Genomic DNA, 27,622 nt, shown 5'->3' with positions numbered 1-27,622 from the left:
AACAACTAACCTCAAATATGGTCCATTATTACATGTAATGTGTCTACAATAACTTTGTGCATAGGAATCTTTTATCCTATGCCCTCCTGTGTCTGCATTTTGACTGTAGAAAGAAAATGAAAATTCTAATTTTGTTTAACAACAGTGTTAATTTTGACAGCAAATTTTGATTTAGTTTTAGCCAGTCTTTTGACTAAAATGACATTTAGTTTTAGTCATCTCAGTTCTTTTTTTAAGTCATAAGGATTTAATTTGATTAAATCTACAGTAGACTTAGCAAATTTTTTTTACAGGTTTAGTTAAGTGTATGGCAAATTTTAGAGAAATGTTTAAATGGCCACTGTCATGAGGAAAACCTTTTGAAATCTCCCAGTGACATGTCAACCGTTTTGATCGGCGGGGTCTGACTGTTCACGAGTCAGGAGAAGTTTGCTTTCTCTCCTTGCTCCGCATCATGTGATTAAGACAAACTCGCCATGTAAATCTATGAGTGTGTCTCCATCACGCGACACAGGTGGGGGAGGGGGGGTTGTTTCACAGGGAATGTAGCAGGCAGCAGTGCAGACTTCTCATAGCTCGTTCTTCTGATCGGTGGAGGTCTGAACTTGTTAAAAAAAAACAAGGTGCTCTTGAAGAAAAGCAAACGGATTGCATTCTTCTGAAGTAAATAGCTATTGATCCATTATTACTTATGGTATTAAGGTTTGAACATTGAGTACAAATAGTTTTTGATGGGATCCCAAATCTTCTCTACATCACATTTTAGTCTAGTTTTAGTAAGTTGACAAAAATGTTGGTAGAGTTTAGTTATAGTTTTTGTCCTCATAACTTTGTTTTTATTTAGTTTTAGTCTAGTTTTAGTTGCTGAAAAATTGTTGATGACTAAAACTATTAGAAAAATTATTAGACAACAAAATTAACACTGACAATCGTCTATAACAGGATAAAAAATTTTAGAGATAGCATTTTTTAGAGGGTCATTCTATGTTTTTGAATAATGCTACTTGTTCATTTATGGGAAAAGGATATGGGAAGACCTAAATACACTCAAGAACACTAAGCAATTATGCCTGAATGAAACTCACACAGTCGCTCCTTACCACCAGATTATCTTCTTGTGATCTATAGTATTTCCAAGTATTTAAAGTAAATGGTGGGAATTTATGTACAGATTAGATCAATGGTGGACCAAAGACTAGACCAACAGCCTGTAAAGAGGGTTAGCCTTTGACAGTCTGCCTCTACTTGCCATTGACATTCTGCGCCCAGATGGGGGAGGTGGTGTTATGCAGGAGCTTTCCTCTCGTCTTCTTGACTCAGATCCTGAACCATTTCTTGAATCAGAACTATCTGGGTCACTGGCCAGCCTGCTCTCTGAAAACCCTCTGGAGGTGGAGCTTATTTTGCAGTGTCCACTATCTGCAGAGTCACTTCGATCTTCGGCAAAGTCCTTGCAGCTGCTGACTCTGCTGTATTTACGCAATGCTGATGGTAGCTCCATATGGCTTGAATGAAGGCATGATCTGAGAGGATGCACTGTGCTATGTCTTGTTTGATCTAGAGACTGATGGCTTTTAAGGCAGCTTTTGGACCCGAGACAACTGTTACGCTGAGATTTCTTGTTTGAATCCTCACTGCTAGATGAGAGATTCCTCTTCTGTAAGGAAGAGCTGTGGGGTTCTTCTCTACGCTCCCCTATATGCTGATGAAGGGGTGTCCTGCTAATAACTTGTCCATGGTATTGATCAATGTGATTACCCATCCTCTGGCGTTCTACGTAATGAGACTCTTGCTTGCAATGCATATTGAGCTGTCCACCATGTTGGTCTGTACAAAGTTGATCCACACTCCTCCTATGCTTCTCAGTAGCCATAACATTGCCAAACTGATTTTGGTTGCTAATCATGTGTACTTCCTTAAATCCAGGTGCTGGTGGAAGATAAGCTGGTAATCCAACTGAGTCCATTTGCTGTTCAGGCATCAATTTGTAGCCACTTGAAGATAAAGGAATGATCTTGTTTGGGGAAGAATTACTTAGCATACTAATCTGCTGAACAGAGTTCTTTTTAGACTTACAAATGCTTATTTCATCCTCTGTCACATCAGCAATATGTTTCTCGTAAAGTCCTTGTCTGATCTTTTTGATACCTAAATGGAAAATTTCTAAAATGTTCAGAAACAGTGATACAGCAGCAATACTGTGCATAAAGACCATAAAAATAGTCTTCTCTGTTGGTCTGGATACAAAGCAATCCACTATGTTTGGACACGGAAAACGTGAACATTTATACAAAGGGTTAAGGTCAAAGCCATACAACAAATACTGGCCAACCATAAAGCCAACTTCTACAACAGATCTGGTTAGGATATGCAGAACATAGGTGCGTAAAAGAGATCCACGAAGGGGAGCCTTGTTTACTTTCTTTTGCTCCTCTAGCTTTCTTAGCTCTTTTTCAAGTCTTCTGTGTTCATCAATAACGGCTTCCAAATCTTCCAGCTCTGCCCTGAGCTGTGCTTTTTTCCTTTGCCTCTCTTTTTCGAGAGCTCTCAGTCTGTAAAGTGCATGTCCCATGTATACAAGAGAGGGTGAAGACACAAAGATTATTTGTAATACCCAGTATTGTATAAGTGAAATAGGGAATGCTTGGTCATAACATACATTCCTACAACCAGGTTGTTCTGTGTTACATATAAACTCCTCCTGTTCATCATCCCAAACATCTTCAGCAGCCACTCCAAGTACTAACATCCTAAATATGAAGAGGATGGTGAGCCATATTTTTCCCACTATAGTAGAATGAATGTGAACTTCTTCGAGTATACTTCCTAGCAAGTTCCAGTCCCCCATTTTCACACTAGCATGCCTGCAATAAAAAAAAGTTGCATTTAAGATCTTCAAAATTACATAATCCTATATGTACAATCTGTGACATAAACGTGACTTGTCTAGATTTAAAGGCAATGTGTCATCAAAAAATCTTCTGGAAATGTTTTTTCTAACTTTCTATTTTACTGTCTATTTTATAAAATAATTCTAAAATCTTGCAGTTTTCTTTCCAGCCACTAAGCCTAATAATAAGCTGCCACTTTTTGTTCTGTGGAGAAAAGATTTTAGCAGTCACCTCCTTATCATGACAGAAAGTATTTAGTGAGAGGTGATACCTATCTATATATAAGATAGGATCAGGCCATGACAGGTAATGCTTAGAGCTCAGCCTTTTCTCTACACAATGACCTCTGCACAGGTCACAGAGCATGCGTAGAAAACATGCCAGAGAAGTAAATGTGGTCAGACCTATTCTCTTGTTCCTATGTCCATGGGGCTTGCTGTACAGCACATCTTTAAATGTTATTAAAGGGAATGTGTCATCAGAAAATTATATATTCTTAAAATCAAGTTTTTATTTTAAACATATTTTTAGGCATATTTTGTGACTTACTTTCTAATTTTCCCTATTTCCTATCTATATGATCACTTTGCAGTACATGTTGAAGTTTTTAGTCTGTCCACTAGGCCTAATTAAAAAGGGGTACTCCGACAAAGGATAGGGGATAACATGTCTGATTGCATGGGCCTGGACGCTAGGAACCCCCCCCCCCCCCCCCCCGCGCGCGCAATCTCCGCCGCGGCACCCCTGTCCCTGTCATCTGGTGCATGGAGCAAACTCTGCTCCGTGCCAGATGACTGGCAATAAGAGCCGCCGTGCTGTCTAAATTCATGCCTATGGCTGTGTATTAGCCATCACGCCCCCTCCCATAGACATGAATAGAGGGGGCATGGCGTGATGTTTCGATCACGTGATATTTCGATTTTTGCTTATTCCAAGCACATTTCTGAAATCTGCTCACGTAGTAAGTTTTTTTACTTTGTAGTGGTCATGTATTTATCAAATGCGATAGTCGCTATTTATGAAGAAAAAAAGTCGCATCTCCATTTAAAAGTCACATATGTATTCCAGGTCCAACCTGGCTTACAGAAAGTGCATACGTCTGCAGAACAGGAATTTAACACCCACTTTAACAACTGTTCTTGTTCTGCATCATGAAACAAAGCCACTACATTAATGTTAATTATTGATTTTTTTTTTTTATATAACTAATAACTATTAATTTTAAGGTTGAAAATACGCACTGCACAGCTTGTTAATTTTAGGACAAGGACATGCTGGTGTATCCACTAAATTTTAAAATTTATGTTGTGTTAAAATAGAATAAGGCACAAAATAATTGTGTAAGAATTTTTACAGACTACGTAAATAACCCATGGCAGAAAAATTTTTCCTTAAAAAAAAATAAAAAGAAACATCCATAGTAATACAGCTTCATGCACATTTTAGGGTGGGTAACGTACCGAGCCGTTTTTTTTTTTTGTGTGTGGCTTGACTATTGTTTATGTGCGCTGTCTTCCTTCCTGACAGAAACTCCGGCCTCAGCGCGGCGACGCAAGACTCTGTCCACCAACGGGCTCAAAATTAAACAAAAGACCTCCAGAGTACGGATATTCATGGTGCGGCATAGTAGGTTTTAAATATTTTTTAATTTCTGAGGCGGGTGGAGTTGTTGCGGCATAGTTGGAGTGCAGCTATTTAGTGCCAGGCAGGCCAGTCAGGGTGTCACCCAATACGGTACGCCCCCCTCCCCGTCACTCTCTAGCAACACTACTGGTAATAAAGGGTAGATAAAGAACTTCGGCTATTAACATAAGGAAAAATGTTCTGCTTTAAAAAAAATGCTTTTGTAAGCGGGTTTCCTGGGTTTTGCTTAAGTGTGATTTATTTATCAAGGTAGTGCGACTATTAGATAAATAGGTCGCATGTAAGCAAAAGAAAGTTAAAAAAAATTGTCATATAAAAGCCATATGTTTGAAAAGAATAATAAATCTCCGTCTTAATGTATAGTTGTTTGGAAAAATATAAAAGCTCAATAGTAAAAGAGGCAGTACTGAGTTGCACCAAGCACACCTACTCTGTCCTCCATCCCTCCCTAGCCAGAAGCAAAGTAAGGAGGGGTTGAGGATGGAGGAAGCATACATGCTGCAGCTCAGCCCGGCCTCTTATACACTTAAGTTGAAAGGAAAACATGATTTTTAACTTTTCTAACAGCAATCACACCCCGACGTCTGAACTCCCCCCGGATCCATCTGCCGCCTCCCTGCTTGGACCAATGTGGTCTGCGGATTCCTGAATCTGGTCTGCCTGCAACTGGAATGGTGAGTGCTCCGCTTCTCTTTGTGTGAAGTCATATTATATGCTGTGGATTCTTAGGCATGTAGCACCACTCCGCCATTGACAAAATGATACACCTGGGTCCGGTATCCTGAGCTGATTTTGGATGTGTGGACGTGTAGCATGGTGGTGCTGGCTGCCTTTTTTGTCTTTGAGATTATATATTTACTTTATATTCTTATCAGCTATGGCCATGTCTGCAACTCTAAGCATCATACAGAGCACAAAAATTCCCTTTAAAGATGTTTAAACTAGAAAAATTTTGTAATAAAATCATATGCACAAAAACATTAAAGGGGTTATGAAGTGTAAAACAACATATCCTTTCGAGATGGTCTACTTCTTTGTTTGCTTTGCACTTTTTACATGCCATGGAGAAGTACATGCAATTCTTACTCTGATCCTCTTTTTTTGTATACTCGATGTATGAGACATTCTAGTTTGCTTTTTATGCTTCTTTTTCGTTAAAACTATAAAACGTATTATAAGTAAAACAACATATCCCCTTTCCACCCCCTGCAACCTCCAAAACAGGGTCCTGGCTGCAGACGTTTTGGAGAGCTGACCATTGGGACCTCTCACGTTGAGACATTTCTCCCCTTATCCTATGGATAGAGGATAAGTTGTTTTTCACCGGACAACCCCATTTAACCCCTTCCCGACCCTTTACATATAAATATGTCATGGGTTTGGTAAAGGGAACATGGTATGAACACCCAAGTTGGTTACTCATCATAACCGGTAGATGCCCGCTTCTATCAGCAGCAGACAGTAATGAGATCACTCCGATGTCCATTATATGAATATAAAAATCACAGCATTTAAACATTAAATGCTGGTTACCCCTGGTGTCTGGAGGTGCCATCAGGTTGTTGGGGAAGCCTGGGGCCTTACCTTGTCCTTGTTGTCTTCCTCGGCTCGGCGATTATTAAAGCCAACCCTTAGGCAGGCTTTAGCAATCTAGCGTCGAGAATATAGATCAATGTAATGCAATAGCATTACATTGATCTATATACACCATCTATTGTGGGGCCGGGGGGCAAAAACATGTTTAAAAAGAAAAAAAAAAAGTTAAATTAAATTGACAACTATATATATATATATATATATATATATATATATATATAAAACTATATATATATATATATATATATATATATATATATACATAAATAAATATATATATATATATATATATATATATGTCCCCCTAATGAAAATAAAATACTGTAAAAAAATAAATAAATAGAAGAAGAAGGATTTGGTATCACCACGTGCGTAATTGTCCAAACTATTATATTATTACATTCCTGATCATGCAGGGTCAATTGTGTGAACGTAAAAAAATTAGAAGTATGGTATCATTGGTATTGTACTGCCCGATAGAATAAAGTTAGCATGTAAATTTTACTGTAAACTATTGTGAACTCCAAAAATATTTGTACCCCACAAAATTGCCCTATTCCATTTTTTTTCAATTTTTGCATACATACATATAATTTTTTTCTGGCTTTGTAATACGTTATATGATAAAATAAAGTTCACCATTGAAATGTTTCAACTTGTCCTGCAATAAAAAAAGCCCTTTTATTTGAGTTTGACAGCTGTCATTTTGACAGGGCGCAACTGGCATCAGAGGGTCCTGATGGACCCCATTATAGTCAATGGGGTCCGTCGGACACTTCTGTTTTTCAGTGTAGCAGGAGAAAAAGATGGCACAAGCTGTAGTTTTTCCCGCGCTACTTTCCCCGGCGGCCCCGACAACAGTCACACTACTGTGTGACAATGGTAATGTGAAAGGGGCCTTAGTATGTCTTAAACTGGTCAGCTGTATCCTGGTATAGGTAGGATCTGCCAACTATCATATGTGCATGGTGACTTTAGTGAACAGCCATTTTACCCAGCTCCACCATAAACATGCACATATCCTATTGATCATGTGTATGTTTATGGTGAATTTAGATTAAATAGCTGTTGGCCGAATGAGCTGTGTGATAACAGCAATTTTATTTGTTTAGGCAGATTTATAAGCTAGACATTGATGTCTGGAATTGATTTCTGATCATACTGAAAATTCAGAACAATACAAATAGGAAAAAATTGAGAGTTCTCTGTAGTCGATACCTTATAATGGCTAAGTGAAAAAGATAATGACTATTTCTATCTACTGACTAACACGGTACACAGATATATGTGTTCTTTATACATTACTAATGAAAATCTTATTATCTACTCCATCACCAGATGTATATAGTATGTGACAATCTGATCACCAACCACCAGCTACAGTATTGTAAATAAATCATGGTTAGGATGCATTCACGTCAGGATTTAGCTATACAGTTCCCATATATACGGTTTTGTATAGGAAAACCGTATAGAAAAGCATATACATAGACATCCTATGGAAAAACGTATGCAACAAGAAGCATCCGGCTGTGTATGTTTTTGGCAGAAGGAACTTTGCCAAGAATGTGAACCTGTTCGGACACGTTGTTTTCCCCGATTGGAGCCAGTGTTCCAGCGGCCACCTCATCCACCAACGTTGCCTCCTGCCGAAGAGGCTATGCAGGTGGACTGTGCCCTCTTGTCCCAACAAGTGCCTGTATTGTGCCAGCATGGAATATTTCCTCAGAAATTGTCCTCTACGGCCACCAAGTTCGGGAAACGCACGCACCTAGGGTATGTGGTAGAGGCGTCTCTAGGTGTGATTTCTCCCTCTCCTTGATTGACTATGCCAGTTCTATTATTCACCTCTGCAGGAGCTTCATTCCACACCTTCATTCCACATTCTGTGACACGGCTTGTCAAGCCTTTATACATTTCCTCCATCAACGGTGAATGCTTGAACTATGCAGTGCATTTCTGTACTGAACCACTTTTGTTGCAAGTGGGTGCTTTACACAAATAGAAGATCGAGTTCTATGTCCTTCCTCATTGTACAGGGTGGGCCATTTATATGGATGCACCTTAATAAAATGGGAATGGTTGGTGATATTAACTTCCTGTTTGTGGCACATTAGTATATGTGAGGGGGGGAAACTTTTCAAGATGGGTGGTGACCATGGCGGCCATTTTGAAGTCGGCCATTTTGAATCCAACTTTTTTGAATCCAACTTATGGGCATGCTGGGACTTATGGTTTTGCAACAGCTGGAGGCACATTCTTTCTATGGAAAAGTGTACCTTCAGCTGTTGTCTAACTACAACTCCCAGCTTGCACAAACAGCTAAAGTGCATGCTGGGAGTTGTAGTGGTGCATCTGCTGGTTGCATAACTACAACTCCCAGCATGCCCGTTGGCTGTCGGTGACTGCTGAGAATTGTAGTTTTGCAACAGCTGAAGGCACACTGGTTGTGAAACTCAGAGTTCTTTTTTACCTAACTCAGTGTTTCACGACCGGTGTGCCTCCAGCTGTTGCAAACTACAACTCTCAGCAGTCACCGTACACCATGCACCGTACATGCTGGGAGTTGTAGTTTTGCAACAGCTGGAGGCACACTGGTTGTGAAACACTGAGTTAGGTCACAAACTCATTGATACATAACCAGTGTGCCTACAGTTGTTGCAAAACTGCAACTCTCAGCAGTCACCGACAGCCAACGGGCATGCTGGGAGTTGTAGTTTTGCAACAGCTGGATGTCCCCCCCAATGTGAACGTACAGGGTACACTCACATGGGCGGAGGATTACAGTAAGTATCTGGCTGCAAATTAGAGCTGCCGCAAACTTTCTGCTGCAGCTCAAATTGCCAGCGAGAAACTACTGTGAACCCCCGCCCGTGCGACTGTACCCTAAAAACACTACACTACACTACACTACACTACCACAAAAAATAAAATAAAAAGTAAAAAACACTACATATACACATACCCCTACACAGCCCCCTCCCCTCCCCAATAAAAATGAAAAACGTCTGGTACGCCACTGTTTCCAGAGCGGAGCCTCCAGCTGTTGCAAAACAACTCCCAGTATTGTCGGACAGCCGTTGACTGTCCAGGCATGCTGGGAGTTTTGCAACAGCTGGAGGCACCCTGTTTGGGAATCACTGGCGTAGAATACCCCTATGTCCACCCCTATGCAAGTCCCTAATTTAGGCCTCAAATGCGCATGGCGCTCTCACTTTGGAGCCCTGTCGTATTTCAAGGCAACAGTTTAGGGTCACATATGGGGTATCGCCGTACTCGGGAGAAATTGTGTTACAAATTTTGGGGGGTATTTTCTGCTTTTACCCTTTTAAAAATGTAAAATTTTTGGGAAACCAAGCATTTTAGGTAAAAAAAAATTTTTTTTTTTACATATGCAAAAGTCGTGAAACACCTGTGGGGTATAAAGGTTCACTTAACCCCTTGTTACGTTCCCCAAGGGGTCTAGTTTCCAAAATGGTATGCCATGTGTTTTTTTTTTTTTGCTGTTCTGGCACCATAGGGGCTTCCTAAATGCGGCATGCCCCCAGAGAAAAATTTGCGTTCAAAAAGCCAAATGTGACTCCTTCTCTTCCGAGACCTGTAGTGCGCCAGCAGAGCACTTTTCACCCCCATATGGGGTGTTTTCTGAATCGGGAGAAATTGGGCTTCAAATTTTTAGGGGTATTTTCTGCTATTACCCTTTTAAAAATAATTTTTTTGGGGGAAAACAAGCATTTTAGGTAAAATTTGTTTTTGTTTTTTACATTTGCAAAAGTCGTGAAACACCTGTGGGGTATTAAGGTTCACTTTATCCCATGTTACATTCCCCGAGGGGTCTAGTTTCCAAAATGGTATGCCATGTGGGTTTTTTTTGCTGTTCTGGCACCATAAGGGCTTCCTAAAGGTAACATGCCCCCCAAAAACCATTTCAGAAAAACGTACTCTCCAAAATCCCCTTGCGCTCCTTCCCTTCTGAGCCCTCTACTGCGCCCGCCGAACACTTTACATAGACATATGAGGTATGTGCTTACTCGAGAGAAATTGGGCTACAAATACAAGTAAAAATTTTGTCCTTTTACCCCTTGTAAAAATTCAAAAATTGGGTCTACAAGAACATGTGAGTATAAAAAATGAAGATTGTGAATTTTCTCCTTCACTTTGCTGCTATTCGTGTGAAACACCTAAAGGGTTAAAACGCTGACTGAATGTCATTTTGAATACTTTGGGGGGTGTAGTTTTTATAATGGGGTCATTTATGGGGTATTTCTAATATGAAGACCCTTCAAATCCACTTCAAACCTGAACTGGTCCCTGAAAAATACTGAGTTTGAAAATTTTGTGAAAAATCGGAAAATTGCTGCTGACCGTTGAAGCCCTCTGGTGTCTTCCAAAAGTAAAAACACGTCAATTTTATGATGCAAACATAAAGTAGACATATTGTATATGTGAACCAAAAAAAATGTATTCGTAATATCCATTTTCCTTACAAGCAGAGAGCTTCAAAGTTAGAAAAATGCTAAATTTTCAAATTTTTCATCAAATTTACGGATTTTTCACCAAGAAAGGATGCAAGTATCGACAAAAATTTACCACTATGTTAAAGTAGAATATGTCACGAAAAAACAATCTCGGAATCAGAATGATAACTAAAAGCATTCCAGAGTTATTAATGTTTAAAGTGACAGTGGTCAGATGTGCAAAAAACGCTCCGGTCCTTAAGGCCAAAATGGGCTCCGTCCTGAAGGGGTTAACCCTACGCTTCCTCCTGATCCCTGCCAGATCTTTGTGCTCACCAGCCTGAGAAAGAATTCCCGATTGTGTATTGTCTTACTGTGTACCAGACCTCCTAGCTACGTTCTTGACCTTGCACCTGTGCTGCTTTCCCTGACCTTCTGCCTGTCCTGACTTCATGATTGCCTCATCCTTCCTGTGCCACGTTACACCTCGGCTGCCTATGTGGACAAGTCGTATCAAGTCCATCCCGCTTTGCGGCGCGCTCTGGTGAAAACCAGAGGCACCTTAGACTCCACTCCCTGGTAGGGCCCACGACATCATCCTCACAGGTTCAACAGATAAACTTCACCACTGCCGTTACATCTGTTTAACCCCTTAAGGACCCAGGACGTCCTGTGACGTCCTGGCACCCTGGGCCTTAAGGACCCAGAACGTCCTGTGACATCGGACGTCCTGTGACATCCTGGCGGTTTCCGGTCCCTGCTGCGCGCCGGGCAGAGATCGGAAGCGGATGCCTGCTGAAATGCTTCAGCAGGCATCCAGGGCAAACGCCGAGGGGGGCCATGTAGGCCCCCCATGTCGGCGATCGTCGCAAATTGTGAGGGAAATAGCCCCTGCGATCTGCGGCGATACCGGGCTGATCGGGTCTCTGGGGCCTGACTGCCCGGTAATTTTGCAAGATCCTGGTTGTCACAGACAGCCAGGACCATGCTGGAGTATAGGAGTGAGGTGGCAAGCTTGCCACCTCCTCCTATCCCGTGCGATCCGGAGGACGCGGCGGGGGACGGGGGAGTGCTGGGCCCCGGCCCCGGTACTTACCTCGTCCCTGAAGACCTGGATCCCGGCGGCAGAGACGGCGGCAGTGGCGACAGGTGAGTTGATCTTCGGCGGCGTTGCGGGACCTTTGCAGCAGTCCAGAACGCCGTAAAGCGATCTGGACTGCTCCATCTGGTCCCCTTACACTACAACTCCCAGCATGCCCAGACAGCCCTGGGCATGCTGGGAGTTGCAGTTTTGCAACATCTGGAGGTCCACAGTTTGGAGACCACTGTGCCCTTCCAGATGTTGCAAAACTACACATCCTCAGCATGCCCTTACTGTCCAGGCATGCTGGGAGTTATAGTTCTGTAACATCTGGAAGGGCACAGATTGGGAACCACTTTATTAGTGGAAGAAATGAAGAGAAAGTCCAGTGTGGCAAATCAAGCAATACTTGGTACTTTATTTAGCAATCAGCCAACATGGAAGACAGGTGACGCGTTTCGGCCACAATACGTAGCCTTAGGTACGACTAAGGCTACGTATTGTGGCCGAAACGCGTCACCTGTCTTCCATGTTGGCTGATTGCTAAATAAAGTACCAAGTATTGCTTGATTTGCCACGCTGGACTTTCTCTTCATTTCTCCTGCAATTGCTGGACTGGGGTCCGGTCCTGTCCGTGCTGTGGTGAGGGCATTGGGGTGAGCTGTGTCTACTCTGCTTCACTTTATTAGTGGTCTGCAAACTGTAGTCCTCCAGATGTTGCAAAACTACAACTCCAAGCATGCTGGGAGTTGTAGTTCGGCAACATCTGGCTCTAAAGATGTTGTTGAACTACTACTTCCAGCATGCCTGAGAATGTTTTGGAGTTGTGGTTTTGCAACAACTGGTGGCACACTGGTTGGGAAACATTGTCTGTTTCCTCACTTAGTGTTTCCCAACCCTTGTGCCTCCAGCTGTTGCAAAACTATAACTACCAGCATGCACTGATAGCTTTGCAACAGCTGGAGGTTCCCCCCCCTGTGAATGTACAGGGTACATTCACATGGGCAGGGGCTTACAGTGAGTATCAGGCTGCAAGTTTGCGATGCAGCAAATTTTGCGCGGCAGCTCAAACTCGCAGCGGGAAACTCGCTGTAATTCCCCGCCCGTGTGACTGTACCCTAAAAACACTACACTACCACAAAATAAAATAAAAATAAAAAAACACTACATATACACATACCCCTACACAGCCCCCCTCCCCAATAAAAATGAAGAACGTCTGGTGCGCCACGGTTTCCAAAATGGAGCCTCCAGCTGTTGCAAAACAACAACTCCCAGTATTGCCGGACAGCCGTTGACTGTCCAAGCATGCTGGGAGTTTTGCAACAGCTGGAGGCACCCTGTTTCTCAAATGCGCATGGCGCTCTCACTTTGGAGCCCTGTCGTATTTCAAGGCAACAGTTTAGGATCACATATGGGGTATCGCCATACTCGGGAGAAATTGCCTAACAAATTTGGGGGGGCTTTTTCTCCTTTCACCCCTTATGACAAGGTGAAGTTGGGTAAAAGATTAGTGTAAAAAATAAATTTTTTACACTAACATGCTGGTGTTGCTCTATACTTTTCATTTTGACAAGATGTAAAAGGGAAAAAAGCCCCGTAAAATTTGTAATGCAATTTCTCCCGACTAGTGTTGAGCGGCATAGGCCATATTCGAATTCGCGAATATTCGCGAATATATGGACGAATATTCGTCATATATTCGTGTATATTCGCATATTCATAATATTCGCGATTTATTTTCGCACATGTGAAGATTCGCGTATGCGCAAATTAGCATATGCGAAAATTTAAATAGATAAAATTAACACAAGCGAAATTTCGCATATGCGAAACTTCGTATATGCACATTTTTCGCATATGCGAAAATTTGCACGCCAGTCTCACACAGTAGTATTAGAGCTTTCTTTACACCACACAAGCTGGAGGCAGAGAGGGGTGATTACTGTGATGTGTACTGTGAAAAAAACAACAAAAAAAAAAAAAAAAAAAAAGAATATTCGTAATTACGAATATATATAGTGCTATATTCGCGAATATTCGCGAATTCGCTAATATGCGATATTCGCGAATAAAATTCGCATTGCGAATATTCGCGAGCAACACTACTCCCGACTACGGAGATACCCCATATGTGGGCGCAAAGTGCTCTGGGGGCGCACAACAAGGCCCAGAAGGGAGAGTGCACCATGTACATTTGAGGTGATATCCACAGGGGTGGCTGATTGTTACAGCGGTTTTGACAAACGCAAAAAAAACAAAACCCCACATGTGACCCCATTTTGGAAACTTCACCCCTCACGGAATGTAATGAGGGGTGCAGTGAGAATTTACCCCCCACTGGTGTCTGACAGATCTTTGGAACAGTGGGCTGTGCAAATAAAAAATGTTGTACAGCCCACTGTTCCGAAGATCTGACAGACACCAGTGGGGAGTAAATGCTAACTGTACCCCTTGTTACATTCCTCAAGGGGTCTAGCTTCCAAAATAGTAGGCCCTGTGGGTATTTTTTGCTGTTCTGGCACCATAGGGGCTTCCTAAATGCAACATGCACCCGAGCAAAATTTGCTCTCAAAAAGCCAAATATGACTCCTTCTCTTCTGAGCATTGTAGTTCGCCCGTATTGCACTTCAGGTCAACTTATGGGGTACCTCCATACTCAGAAGAGATGGGGTTACAAATTTTGGGTGGTATTTTCTGCTATTAACCCTTGCAAAAATTTGAAATTTGGGGGGAAACACACATTTTAGTGAAATTTTGTAAAAAATTTTTTACATATGCAAAAGTCGTCAAACACCTGTGGGGTATTTAGGCTCACTTTATTTGCGTTACGTTCCTCAAGGGGTCTAGTTTCCAAAATGGTATGCCATGTGTTTTTTTTTTTCTGTTCTGGCACCATAGGGGCTTCCTAAATGCAACATACCCCCCCAAAAACCATTTCAGAAAAACTTACTCTCCAGAATCCCCTTGTCGCTCCTTCGCTTCTGATGCCATGTGGTTTTTTTTGCTGTTCTGGCACCATAGGGGCTTCCTAAAGGTGACATGCTCCCCAAAAACCATTTGACGCTCCTTCGCTTCTGAGCCCTCTACTGCGCCCGCCGAACACTTTACATAGACATATGAGGTATGTGCATGTTCTTGTAGACCCAATTTTTTAATTTTTGCAAGGGGTAAAAAGGAGAAAATTTTTACTTGTATTTGAAACCCAATTTCTCCCGAGTAAGGACATACCTCATATGTCTATGTTAATTGTTCGGCGGGCGCAGTAGAGGGCTCAGAAGGGAAGGAGCGTCAAATGGTTTTTGGGGGGCATGTCACCTTTAGGAAGCCCCTATGGTGCCAGAACAGCAAAAAAAAACACATGGCATACCATTTTGGAAACTAGACCCCTCGGGGAACATAACAAGGGGTAAAGTGAACCTTAATACCCCACAGGTGATTCACGACTTTTGCATATGTAAAAAAAAAAAAAAATGTTTACTTAAAATGCTTGGTTTCCCAAAAGTTTTACATTTTTAAAATGGGTAATAGCAGAAAATACCCCCCAAAATTTGAAGCCCAATTTCTCCCGATTCAGAAAACACCCCATATGGGGGTGAAAGGTGCTCTGCTGGCGCACTACAGGTCTCAGAAGAGAAGAAGTCACATTTGGCTTTTTGAAAGCAAATTTTGCTCTGGGGGCATGCCGCATTTAGGTAGCCCCTATGGTGCCAGAACAGCAAAAAAAAAACACATGGCATACTATTTTGGAAACTAGAGCCCTCGGGGAATCTAACAAGGGGTTAAGTGAACCTTAATACCCCCCTTAATACCCCACAGGCGTTTCACGACTATTGCATATGTAAAAAAAAATGTATTTTTTTTTTACCTAAAATGCTTCTTTTCCCAAAAATGTAACATTTTTAAAAAGGGTAAAAGCAGAAAATACCCCCCAAAATTTGTAACACAATTTCTCCCGGGTAGAGCGATACCCCCTATGTGACCCTAAACTGTTGCCTTGAAATACGACAGGGCTCCAAAGTGAGAGCGCCATGTGCATTTGAGGCCTAAATTAGGGATTGCATAGGGGTGGACATAGGGGAATTCTACGCCAGTGATTCCCAAACAGGGTGCCTCCAGCTGTTGTAAAACTCCCAGCATGCCTGGACAGTCAGTGGCTATCTGGCAATACTGGGAGTAGTTGTTTTGCAACAGCTGGAGGCTCCGTTTTGGAAACAGTGGCGTTCCAGACGTTTTTCATTTTTATCGGGGAGGGGAGGGGGGCTGTGGGTATTTTATTGGGCAGGGGTAAGTGTATATGTAGTGTTTTTTACTTTTTATTTTATTTTTTGTTAGTGTAGTGTAGTGTTTTTAGGGTACAGTCGCACGGGCGGGGGTTCACAGTAGTTTCTCGCTGGCAGTTTGAGCTGTTGCAGTTGAGCTGCAGCCCGATACTTACTGTAAACCTCCGCCCATGTGAGTGTCCCCTGTACATTCACATTGGGGGGGGGGACATCCAGCTGTTGCAAAACTACAACTCCCAGCATGCGCTGACAGACTGTACAAGCTGAGAGTTTTAGTTCTGCAACAGCTGTAGGCACACTGGTTATGTATCACTGAGTTTGTGACCTTACTCAGTGTTTCAAAACCAGTGTGCCTCCAGCTGTTGCAAAACTACAACTCCCAGCATGTACGGTGCATGGTGTAAGGTAACTGCTGGGAGTTGTAGTCTGCAACAGCTGGAGGCACACCGGTCGTGAAACACTGAGTTAGGTAAAAAAAAAATGAGTTTCACAACCAGTGTGCCTTCAGCTGTTGCAAAACTACAACTCTCAGCAGTCACCGACAGCCAATGGGCATGCTGGGAGTTGTAGTTATGCAACCAGCAGATGCACCACTACAACTCCCAGCATGCACTTTAGCTGTTTGTGCAAGCTGGGAGTTGTAGTTATACAACAGCTGAAGGTACACTTTTCCATAGAAAAAATGTGCCTCCAGCTGTTGCAAAACCATAAGTCCCAGCATGCCCATAAGGGAATGCTGGGAGTTGTGGTGGTCTGTCTCCTGCTGTTGCATAACTACAGCTCCCAGCATGCCCTTTTTGCATGCTGGGAGCTGTTGCTAAGCAACAGCAGGAGGCTGTCACTCACCTCCTGCTGCTGCTCCGTCGCAGGACAGTCCCTCGACGCCGACGCCGACGCCGCTCCTGGGGCCCCGATCCCAACATGGACGCCGGGGATCGGGATCCCCAGCACCCGGGGTGTTCTGCCCGCACCCGCTCCGGAAGAGGGGCGGAGCGGGTGCGGGAGTGACACCCGCAGCAGACGCCCTGATTGGTCGGCCGGTAATCTGGCCGGCGAATCAGGGCGATTGTGAGGTGGCACCAGTGCCACCGCACCCTTGCAGGCTCTGGCTGTTCGGGGCCGTCAGAGACGGCCCCGATCAGCCAGTAATTCCCGGTCACTGGAGACCCGATTGACCCGGAATCGCCGCAGATCACTGGACTGAATTGTCCAGCGATCTGCGGCCATCGCCGACATGGGGGGGGGCATAATGACCTCCCTGGGCAATATGCCGGGATGCCTGCTGAATGATTTCACCGGCTAGCGGTGGGGACCGGAATTCCCACGGGCGGATGGATACGCCCTGCATCCTTAAGGACTCAGAATGCAGGGCGTATCCATACGCCCTGCGTCCTTGAGAGGTTAAGGGGTTAAAGGGGAATTCCATGTTTTTTTGTTTTTTTTTTATTTGACTATGCTACAGGGGCTGTAAAGTTAGTGTAATTCATAATATAGCATCTGACAGTTTTCTCACAATTCTTCCTCCCAATATTTATTTTTAACATCATACAAAATGACTGTTGTCTCAGATTGTTCCCAGGTTGCAATGCAGCCGAGACCTGACTCACTAGTCAGCTCATGACAGGAAGCCTCTCTGCTTTAATGGGTGGAGTGATCGCTTGGTGGGAGAGCGACTAATGCATCTGCTGTAGGCACCCTGATTGAAAACTACAGGTCTTTTCAATGGATGCAGCTCATTTATTTTTCAATGGTTGGGGTGGCTGATGTGTGGGAGGGAGGAAAATGGAATTATGGGATTTGTAGGCAAAAGAAGAAAACTGAAACAGGAAATACCATTTCACAAAAAGCTAGCCACAGCATTATGGTAAGCTCACAACATAGCCATTTAGCCCCATGACAAGCGCAGGTCCTTCCTAAGCATGTCTATTACTGTCTGCCAGGTACGTACTAAAATCACCTTATGGTGGATAACCCCTTTAACTTTCTGGTACCAGTTGATTTAAAAAAAATATATGTTTTCCAGCGGAGTACCCCTTTAAGACCAACAACTTAGCACAAAACAACATTTTTAACATAAGAATTGGATATATTTCTAAATTATCCTGTAAGCAAAGTACAATTTGAATAGGTGAGAAATCCAAATTTGTGTTAAATGTCTAAATTTTTTTTTTTTTAAATACATCCTGCCAGAATTTATTGATTTTGGTACAAGACCATACACATGGATAACATCGGTTTCATCCATACCACATCTAGGACAAATTGCATCGTTTCTATAACCAAAATTTTTCATTTTACATGAGGATATATACATATCATTAAAGCGGTACTCCGGTGGAAAACATTTTTTTTTTAAATCAACTGGTGCCAGAAAGTTAAACAGATTTGTAAATGACTTCTATGAAAAAATCTTTACCCTTCCTCTACTTTTTAGCAGCTGTATTCTACAGAGGAAATTATTTTCTTTTTGAATTTCTTTTTTTTTTCTTGTCCGCAGTGCTCTCTGCTGACACCTCTGTCCATGTCAGGAACTGTCCAGAGCAGCATAGGTTTGCAATGGGGATTTTCTCCTGCTCTGGACAGTTCCTGATATGGGCATCAGGTGTCAGCAGAAAGCACTATGGACAAGACAAAAAAAGAAATTCAAAAAGAAAAGAATTTCCTCTGTCACATACAGCTGCTAAAAAGTACTGGAAGGGTAAAGATTTTTTAATAGAAGTCATTAACAAATCTGTTTAACTTTCTGGCACCAGTTGATTTAAAAAAATAAAAAAAAATGTTTTCCACCCGAGTACCCCTTTAACCCCTTAAAGGGGTAGTCCAGTGGTGAAAAACGTATCCCCTATCCTAAGGATAGGGGATAAGTTTGAGATCGCGGGGGGTCCGACCGCTGGGGCCCCCTGCGATCTCTTTGTACGGGGCCCCGGCTCTCCGCCGAGATAGCGGGTGTCGACCCCCGCACGAGGCGGCGGCCGACACGCCCCCTCAATACATCTCTATGGCAGAGCCGGAGATTGCCGAAGGCAGCGCTTCGGCTCTGCCATAGAGTTGTATTGAGGGGGCGTGTCGGCCGCCGCCTCGTGCGGAGGTCGACACGCCCCCTTCCAGCGGGCTGTCGGGGCTCCGTACAGGAGATCGCAGGGGGCCCCAGCGGTCGGACCCCCCGCGATCTGCAACTTATCCCCTATCCTTAGGATAGGGGATAAGTTGCTCACCACTGAATCACCACTGGACTACTCCTTTAAGGACCAAGGGTGTACAGGTACGCCCTTGGTCCTGCTCTCCTGATATAACGCGGGGTTACACAGTAACCCCGCGTCATATCACGGCGGGCCCGGCGTCATAGTGAAGCCGGGACCCGCCTCTAATAGCGTGCAGCGCCGATCGCGGCACCGCGCGCTATTAACCCTTTAGCCGCGCTTAGAGCGAAACCGAAAGTTGCCGGCTAGCTCAGTCGGGCTGTTCGGGATAGCCGCGGCTAATGGCGGCATCCCGAACAGCTGACAGGACAGCGGGAGGGCCCCTACCTGCCTTCTCGCTGTCCGATCGCCGAATGACTGCTCAGTGCCTGAGATCCAGGCATGAGCAGTCATGCGGCAGAATCGTTGATCACTGGTTTCTTATGAGAAACCAGTGATCAGCATAGAAGATCAGTGTGTGCAGTGTTATAGGTCCCTATGGGACCTATAACACTGCAAAAAAAAAGTGAAAAAAAAAAGTGAATAAAGATCATTTAACTCCTCCCCTATTAAAAGTTTGAATCACCCCCCCTTTTCCAATAAAAAAAAAAAACACAGTGTAAATAAAAATAAAGATAAACATATATGGTATCACCGCGTGCGGAAATGTCTGAGTTATAAAAATATATCGTTAATTAAACCGCTCGGTCAATGGCGTGCGCGCAAAAAAATTCCAAAGTCCAAAATAGTGCATTTTTGGTCACTTTTTATATCATTTCAAAATGAATAAAAAGCGATCAATAAGTCCTATCAATGCAAAAATGGTACCGTTAAAATGAGATCAGGTGCAAAAAATGAGCCCTCATACCGCCCCATACACGGAAAAATAAAAAAGTTATAGGGGTCAGAAGATGACAATTTTAAACGTATTAATTTTCCTGCATGTAGTTATGATTTTTTCCAGAAGTCCGACAAAATCAAACCTATGTAAGTAGGGTATCATTTTAATCGTATGGACCTACAGAATAAAGATAAGGTGTCATTTTTACCGAAAAATGTACTACGTAGAAACGGAAGCCCCCAAAAGTTACAAAATGGCGTTTTTTTAAATTTTGTCGCACAATGATTTTTTTTCCGTTTCACTGTAGATTTTTGGGCAAAATGACTGACGTCGTTACAAAGTAGAATTGGTGGCGCAAAAAATAAGCAATCATATGGATTTTTAGGTGCAAAATTGAAAGAGTTATGATTTTTTAAAGGCAAGGAGCAAAAAACGAAAATGCAAAAACGGAAAAACCAATTTATCACTAATATTTATTGACACTAAAGTACCATTTTTCATTATGTGCAGCCATTGATTGTCCTCAATTTCACCAAAAATTCTCCCCCAGTGTTTTCTTTTTTTTTTTTCACTATGGTATTTAGTTACCTCACTATGAAGCAATTAATACATATGCACCATTGCCTTCTTACTTCCCCCAGTGTTTTCTAAGTGTTCCAAGATTTTATTCTGGTGTATTGTGAATATATATTTATTTTCTGTTGCACGATATGCGCTCCGTAGTTGCATATATCTTAAATTATAACTGTGTATCAATCCATACTAATTTTTTAATTGGACATAGGTTTTTAAGGCCCCATCCTTAATAACATGTCCCAACCCACTAATTCCATGTGCTTCCCATAATGAAAAATCCAGGATCGTCAAAAACTCTGGGAGTCACTGATTATTTCACATAGGTGTTAAATCAAGGACTCCATTAATACCACTTTTTATTTTTATATTTTTTTTAAGAATTTCCACCTTTAGGGTGCGTTCACACTGCGGAATTTCCGCGGCGGCACAAAAAATGAGCCCTCACACATCCCTGTATATGGAAAAATAAAAAAGTTATAGGGGTCAGAACACACATACTAATTTTAGTGCTTGCAGTTATAATTTTTAGTAGTAAAGTAGTAAAATTTATTAAAACCTATATAGGTATCCGTGTTACTATATGGACCTACAGAATAAAGACATGGTGTTATTTTTTTACCAAAAAGTGCACTGTGTAAAATCAGAAGCCCACAAAACTTACAAAATGGCATATTTTTTTCCAATTCTGCCCCACAAATATATTTTTTCTGTTTCGCCATATATTTTATGGTGAAATGATTGAGCTTATTACATAATATACCGTATTTATCGGCGTATAACACGCACTTTTTAGGCTAAAATTTTTAGCCTAAAGTCTGTGTGCGTGTTATACGCCGATACACCCCCAGGAAAGGCAGGGGGAGAGAGGCCGTCGCTGCCCGCTTCTCTCCCCCTGCCTTTCCTGGGGTCTAGAGCGCTGCTGTCGGCCCTTTTCACCCCCTGATTATCGGCCAGGGGGAGAGAAGGGGCAGCGGCACCCATTGCCGGCGCCGCTGCCCCGTTGCCTCCCCCCATCCCCGGTGGCATAATTACCTGAGTCGGGTCCGCGCTGCTCCAGGCCTCCGTCGTGCGTCCCCGGCGTCATTGCTATGCGCTGAACGGCGCGGCGCATGACGTCAGAGCGCCGCGCCGTGCATAGCAACGACGCTGGGGACGCACGACGGAGGCCTGGAGCAGCGCGGACCCGACTCAGGTAATTATGCCACCGGGGATGGGGGGAGGCAACGGGGCAGCGGCGCCGGCAATGGGTGCCGCTGCCCCTTCTTTCCCCCTGGCTATCGGCGCCGCTTCTCTCCCCCTGGCTATCGGCGCCGGCACCGATAGTCTGGGGGACAGAACGGGCAGCGGCGCCGATAACCAGGGGGTGAAAAGGGCCGACAGCAGCGCTCTAGACCCCAGGAAAGGCAGGGGGAGAGAAGCGGGCAGCGATGGCCTCTCTCCCCCTGCCTTTCCTGGGGGTATATCGGGGTATACACGCGCACACACGCACCCTCATTTTACCATGGATATTTGGGTAAAAAACTTTTTTTACCCAAATATCCTTGGTAAAATGAGGGTGCGTGTTATAGGCCGGTGCGTGGTATACCCCGATAAATACGGTAATTGGTGGCACAAAAAAACAAGCTCTCATATAAGTCTGTAGGTTTAAAATTCAAAGTTTTCTGATTTGTAGAAGGTGAGGTGGAAAATACGAAAGTGCAAAAATGAAAAAACCTGTGGTCCCGAAGGGGTTAAAAAAGCCATTTTTATTCAAGATTCTGGATGCTGATTTGTGAGTTGCACTAAAGCTGGTATAGCACCTCTTCTACCCATAAAGTTCACGTCACAAGTCGACAACCAAAGGGAGCTCTTTTTTACCTTTCACAAAATTAATTAGAAATAGTAGAACATCTAAAAAGAATGGGGGAGGTATGTAGACAAACGTCACAACCATTTTGAGTCCATCAATTATGCAGTACAGATATATAAATCTGCCTTGGTTGTCTATACATTTTGTTTTAAAATTAAAGTTAAAGGGGTATTCCAGGCAAAAACTTTTTTTTATATATCAACTGGCTCCGGAAAGTTAAACAGATTTGTAAATTACTTCTATTAAAAAATCTTCATCCTTCCAATAGTTATTAGCTTCTGAAGTTTTCTGTCTAACTGCTCAATGATGATGTCACGTCACGGGAGCTGTGCATGATGGGAGAATATCCCTTGCATGATGGGAGAATATCCCCATAGGAGCTGGACAGCTCCCGGGACGTGAGTCATCAGAAAGCAGTTAGACAGAAAACAGCAACTCAACTTCAGAAGCTAATAACTATTGGAAGGATTAAGATTTTTTTAATAGAAGTAATTTACAAATCTGTTTAACTTTCCGAAGCCAGTTGATATATATATATATATATATATATATATATATATATATATATAAAAAAGTTTTTGCCTGGAATACCCCTTTAATTTTCTTGTGGATACACACCAAGACACCCTGCGAATAACTGGAAAAGAAAGAATGACACTGTTCACTAGGCCATTTTTAGTGGCAATACTAACAGTTTCTAAAGTAAGATGAGTTTCGGCAATACTTACTATTGCCGGAAGGTTTCTTGAAATCTGCTCAAAAAGAGCATGGCGCTTATTTATCATCAAAATGTTGTCTGAATGAAAATGTGTTTGTGTCTTAAGTAATCTTGCTCTATACATAATTTGGCAGACAAGCTGTGAGAGCTGAAGCCAACCGTCAACCATTGAACATTTACTCATCACTGCTGAGTATTTACCGCCAACCACGTTCTCCAGGTACTTGCTGGAATAAATTAGTCACTGAAAAAAAAATATTTTCAATTAACTGGTGCCAGAAAGTTAAACAGATTTGTAAATTACTTTTTTTTTTAAATGTTAAGCCCTTTAGTACTTATCAGCTGCTGTAAGTTGTGTAGGTCTTTCCAGTCTGCCCACACTGCTCTCTGCTGCCGCCTCTGTCTGTGTCAGGAACTGTCAGGAGCAAGAGAGGTTTGCTGTGGAGATTTGCTCCTGCTCTGGATAATTCCTAACACAGACAGAGGTGGCCGCAGAGAGCACTGTGATTTGTCTGAAAAAAAATACACATCTTTCTCTAAAGCATACAGCAGGTGATAAGTACTGGAAGGCATAAGATTTTTAAATGGAAATAATTTACAAATCTATATTGCTTTCTGCCATTAGTTGGTTTAAACATTTTTTTTTCCCCCTGGAGTACCCTTTTATTTGTACATGTAGTCTAAGGTATTGAGGAGGATTCTATCTACATTTGGTATCTTGGTTATATTTCTTAAGCATAACTATTTATCCAAATGTTTTTTTTTTCTCATAGTTTTTTTTATCTTCATATATATACAAAAACAGACACAAAAACAAACACACTACATACACTATACAATACATTGACTATCTGTATTGCACCACTCAACATTTAGAGGCAACAGTTCTAAATAGCCTCACCCACCCATCCCATAAACGGGATTTCACGATATATTAAAACTTTCCAATGAGTCCAACAGCATACATTAGCAGAAAAAAGACTTACATCTTTTATTGGTGTTCAAAGAAAGTGTACAACGTTTGGACCAATGCAGCTTTGACAAAAAGCTAATGTAGGTAGAAACAAACCGTTTTTCTTCCAGTGAATGCTGTTGGACTCACTCTTTGCAATATGCTGTTTTAAGGTGTCTTTTCCTTGTGACATTTCTATAAATATTTAAAGTATCCATGCATCTCTCAAAGGGCAATTGTCATTGGCACTTTTATAAATCATTAAACTACAGAAGCTCGTAAAAAATATGTATTTCCTAGTTATGGGACTTTAAATATGTGTATATATTTATATTGTTTCCCCAGATAAATAGCTAAGGAACTAAGGAAGTAGCAGTTGTTCTTCATGAAAAGAAGTCCTAGTCTAATGAACAATTTACATTATAAAAGCAAAAACAATGTATGCAGATTAGCAAAATAAAACATGAAATTGTCTACTAAACTTAAATCTCCATAATCTTAGTCGATATACAAATTCTCAGATAACCCTCAGAAAAATGGATGTAGACATTTTGCATTACATCGGACTTACCTTATATGCAGAAATAATGCCGCACATTACTGGCACATCTAGGTTTGTTGTAGCTAGCACCGATGGCATGAAGGTCCTTGTGGTAAACAAAGCTGTGGATCACAGAGCATAATTCTGAGAAACTGCTTATTGATAAACCGGGGTATGAAAACAGCAATTGATTATGTTGTTGCTAAAAAGTGCCTCTGACAACATGAATTGAGATCGATTTGGTGAGACGCTAAACCAGTCCTAGGGCCTTGTTTCAACTACTAGTTTTCGGTTTATATTCTTCTACCATCCATCATCATAAAAAATGTTAAGTTTTTTATTCTTTTTCAAAGACACAGTGCCTAATTCACAGTGCCTAGCTAAAGAATGAGACAATTTCACTCTTACGATGGACATTTAAGTAGACATGTCAATAGAAAGTAATCAATCGGGCATGTCCGATTTTATGCTTCCCTGCACCATGTGCTATTTAGAGCGCAGCTGGTAGAAGGCTGTCTGGACACATGACATTCACAGGAAAAGCACAGACTTATAACAATGAATATCAACAGATCAGCAATAAATCTGATTTGGACCTACCTGTTCCTACAAAGGGCAAATTGGTGTCTAAATGTACTGACAATCACCAATGTGCAATCCTTTTGGAACAAGAAACATGGATGGACAACTATCTTGTAGTGTGATGAGAAACAAGGTGATAAAATACGTAATGCTTCCTGTAGCTATTAAATCATGAAAAAGATACATCAGGAGGAAGAAAAGAAATCAGTTCTAGAGTACACTCATTTATTTACTTTATTGTAGAGCATATCCCGCTTGAATGTATCACTGAATACAATATGATATCTGTACATATCTGCAACCTAAGACTCTTCAGCTGGTGTGAGACAACTCCAAGTTGTAGTTTCAGAGTACCAAGAGAGAACTGAATATCTTGTAGATAATTCTGCAGCTCATCTAGCGTTTAAGAAGAGCCACTATTTAGTTCTGTCCACTCAATAGGCTCTGTAGTTGCCTACTATATGGACCTACAAAAGGCCTTCGTTGCCTACTCAATTCAGTTAAAGGGAATCTGTCATGACCCACAATAACCTGTTGGTACAGGCAGGTAGTGCGGGTGACACTGATTATAACGATACCTACCCCCGATCCATGGTCCTGTCGATCTGTTATTTTCTTTAATCTGGCAGCTGACTTGGTGCACGGCAAGCTGATGTCACTGCTGCTGCTTTTGCACTGGGCCCTGCTGCGAGCAGGCTTGGGGAAGCAGCAGTGGTAATGTCAGCATGCTCCTGCCACCAGATTAAAGAAGATAACAGACAAACTGAACCACGGATCGAGGGTAGGTAAGTATCGTTATAATCAGTGTCACCCGCACTACCAGCCTGTACCAACAGGTTAGTGCGGGTAACACTGAGGATATTCTCTTTAGGGAGTTAAATGACAGTATCCCTTGCGGTCTAGGAAAAAGTAGGCTTAACGTCAGCATATCTGGTGGTAAAGGGGTCAATACCAGTATTTGTGGTGACAGTTGTTAATTGACAGTTACAGTATCCGAAGTGAGCAGTGAAAATTTTAACGCAAAGATACCTAGTGGTTATTGGGCAATTAGCCAAGATCCCTAAAAGAGGGCAGTGGAAAAGTAAAGTTTTTGTGGCATACCAGCAGCTGCAGTTCAGTAGTTACTGACCTTCCCAGACTCCAGCAGTGTTCTGGCTTTAACAGGTAGCTAAACACTATTGTTTAACCCCTCAAGGACACAGCTTATTTTGGGCTTGAGGAAACAGCCATTTTTGCAACTTTTGTTTTTTCACAGTGCACTTTATGGGGGAAAAAAGTACATGTTCTCAATATTTTTTATTATTTTTTTTTATTTATATGGTTTTTATATTCATATATTATTGTACTACTTAAAAAAATCATTATGCTTACAATTTTCCTCTTCTGATCCCTATAACTTTTTTTGTTTCCATATACAGGGCTGTATGAGGGCTCATTTTTGTGCTGCGACTTTTTTTTTAGCCCCTCTAGGGAACTTGTATGTACGTATACAGATCGAAGCAATACATATGTACTGCATTGATCCTTTAGATCGGCACTCTATTGGTAATGATGAAAATAACCTAGCAAAGACCTCGGGCTACCATGACAACAATTATGCTCCCTATGATTGCACAGATCAAACCGCTGCACCACCAATGATCCACAGTAAAGCAGTTTAAATTTAATTAGCATCATGTTTATGTCATTTTTATAGGTTTTCAGTCAACTTTTGTCCACTTACCTGCTCCCGGGCCTGCTCACTTGCATTCCTTTTTCTACCAGGGAGCATGTCTGTGAGCAAGCTGTGTCAGCTGTGTCAGCTTTCGTTTCCTAACTCCTGCCTCAAGGACAAAGATGACATGCTGTGAGTACAAAGGTGACTTGGGCAGGAACTGAATATCAAATTAGCCTGTATGGGGACATCTAGTGGTCAGAATTATGACCGCCAAATAGAAGGTAAAAACCTCAATATTTTTTAAAAGACAAATATTAGGCCCCTTTCACACTTTTTTACTGCCGTTATTTTACAATAACCGATGAAAGAAAAACGGATGCAATAACTAGTAATAACGAATGATAACTGATGACAATTATCCGTTATTTTTAATAGTTTTTTTCTTAAAGGGGTACTCCGGCGCTAAGACATCTTATCATGCCCCTCCAATAGACCTGCATTGAGGGGGCGGAGCATGACATCACACGGGGCGGAGCTGTGACGTCAACGGTTCTGGAAGCCGCTAAAGGTGGGTGCTGCATGGTAGATCCCGGGGGTCCCCAGCAACGGGACCCGGGTGATCTGACAGCTTATCCCCTATCCTTTGGATAGGGGATAAGATGTCTAGGGGCGGAGTACCCCTTTAAAAAAAACCTGATGTTGTTCATCCATTATCATCCGTTATTACCAATTACATCCTTTTTTTAAAATCAGTTTTTAACCCTTTTTTTGTAAA

The 27,622-nt window shown here is 42.2% G+C and overlaps 1 protein-coding gene across 7 annotated transcripts in view; it reads right to left on the bottom strand.

Annotated features, from left to right (window-relative positions):
- GJA10 (gap junction protein alpha 10) overlaps positions 1–27,047 on the bottom strand; it is a 141,960-nt gene extending 114,913 nt beyond the window's left edge. For 2 of the 7 annotated variants that reach the window (XR_008891279.1, XM_056566118.1), the window contains exons 1-3: positions 25,773–25,909; positions 24,639–24,730; positions 1,250–2,864 (exon numbers count right to left, since the gene is read on the bottom strand). Coding sequence is in view for 6 of the 7 variants with exons in the window: in XM_056566118.1 (XP_056422093.1) it covers positions 1,250–2,848 (1,599 nt within the window). In the remaining variant the exon portion in view is untranslated. Of the gene's footprint in view, positions 1–1,249; positions 2,865–23,125; positions 23,360–24,638; positions 24,731–25,772; positions 25,910–26,561; positions 26,650–26,913 lie in introns of those variants that run through there. The other 5 variants (XM_056566123.1, XM_056566119.1, XM_056566120.1 and 2 more) reach the window with 5 other exon arrangements.
- Between the last annotated feature and the right edge of the window lie 575 nt (positions 27,048–27,622).

The sequence above is a fragment of the Hyla sarda genome, chromosome 3 (assembly GCF_029499605.1).
Source record: "Hyla sarda isolate aHylSar1 chromosome 3, aHylSar1.hap1, whole genome shotgun sequence".
NCBI lineage: Eukaryota > Metazoa > Chordata > Amphibia > Anura > Hylidae > Hyla > Hyla sarda.
Note: the sequence above shows the minus strand (reverse complement) of the source record. Positions and strands in the feature narration are given on the sequence as shown.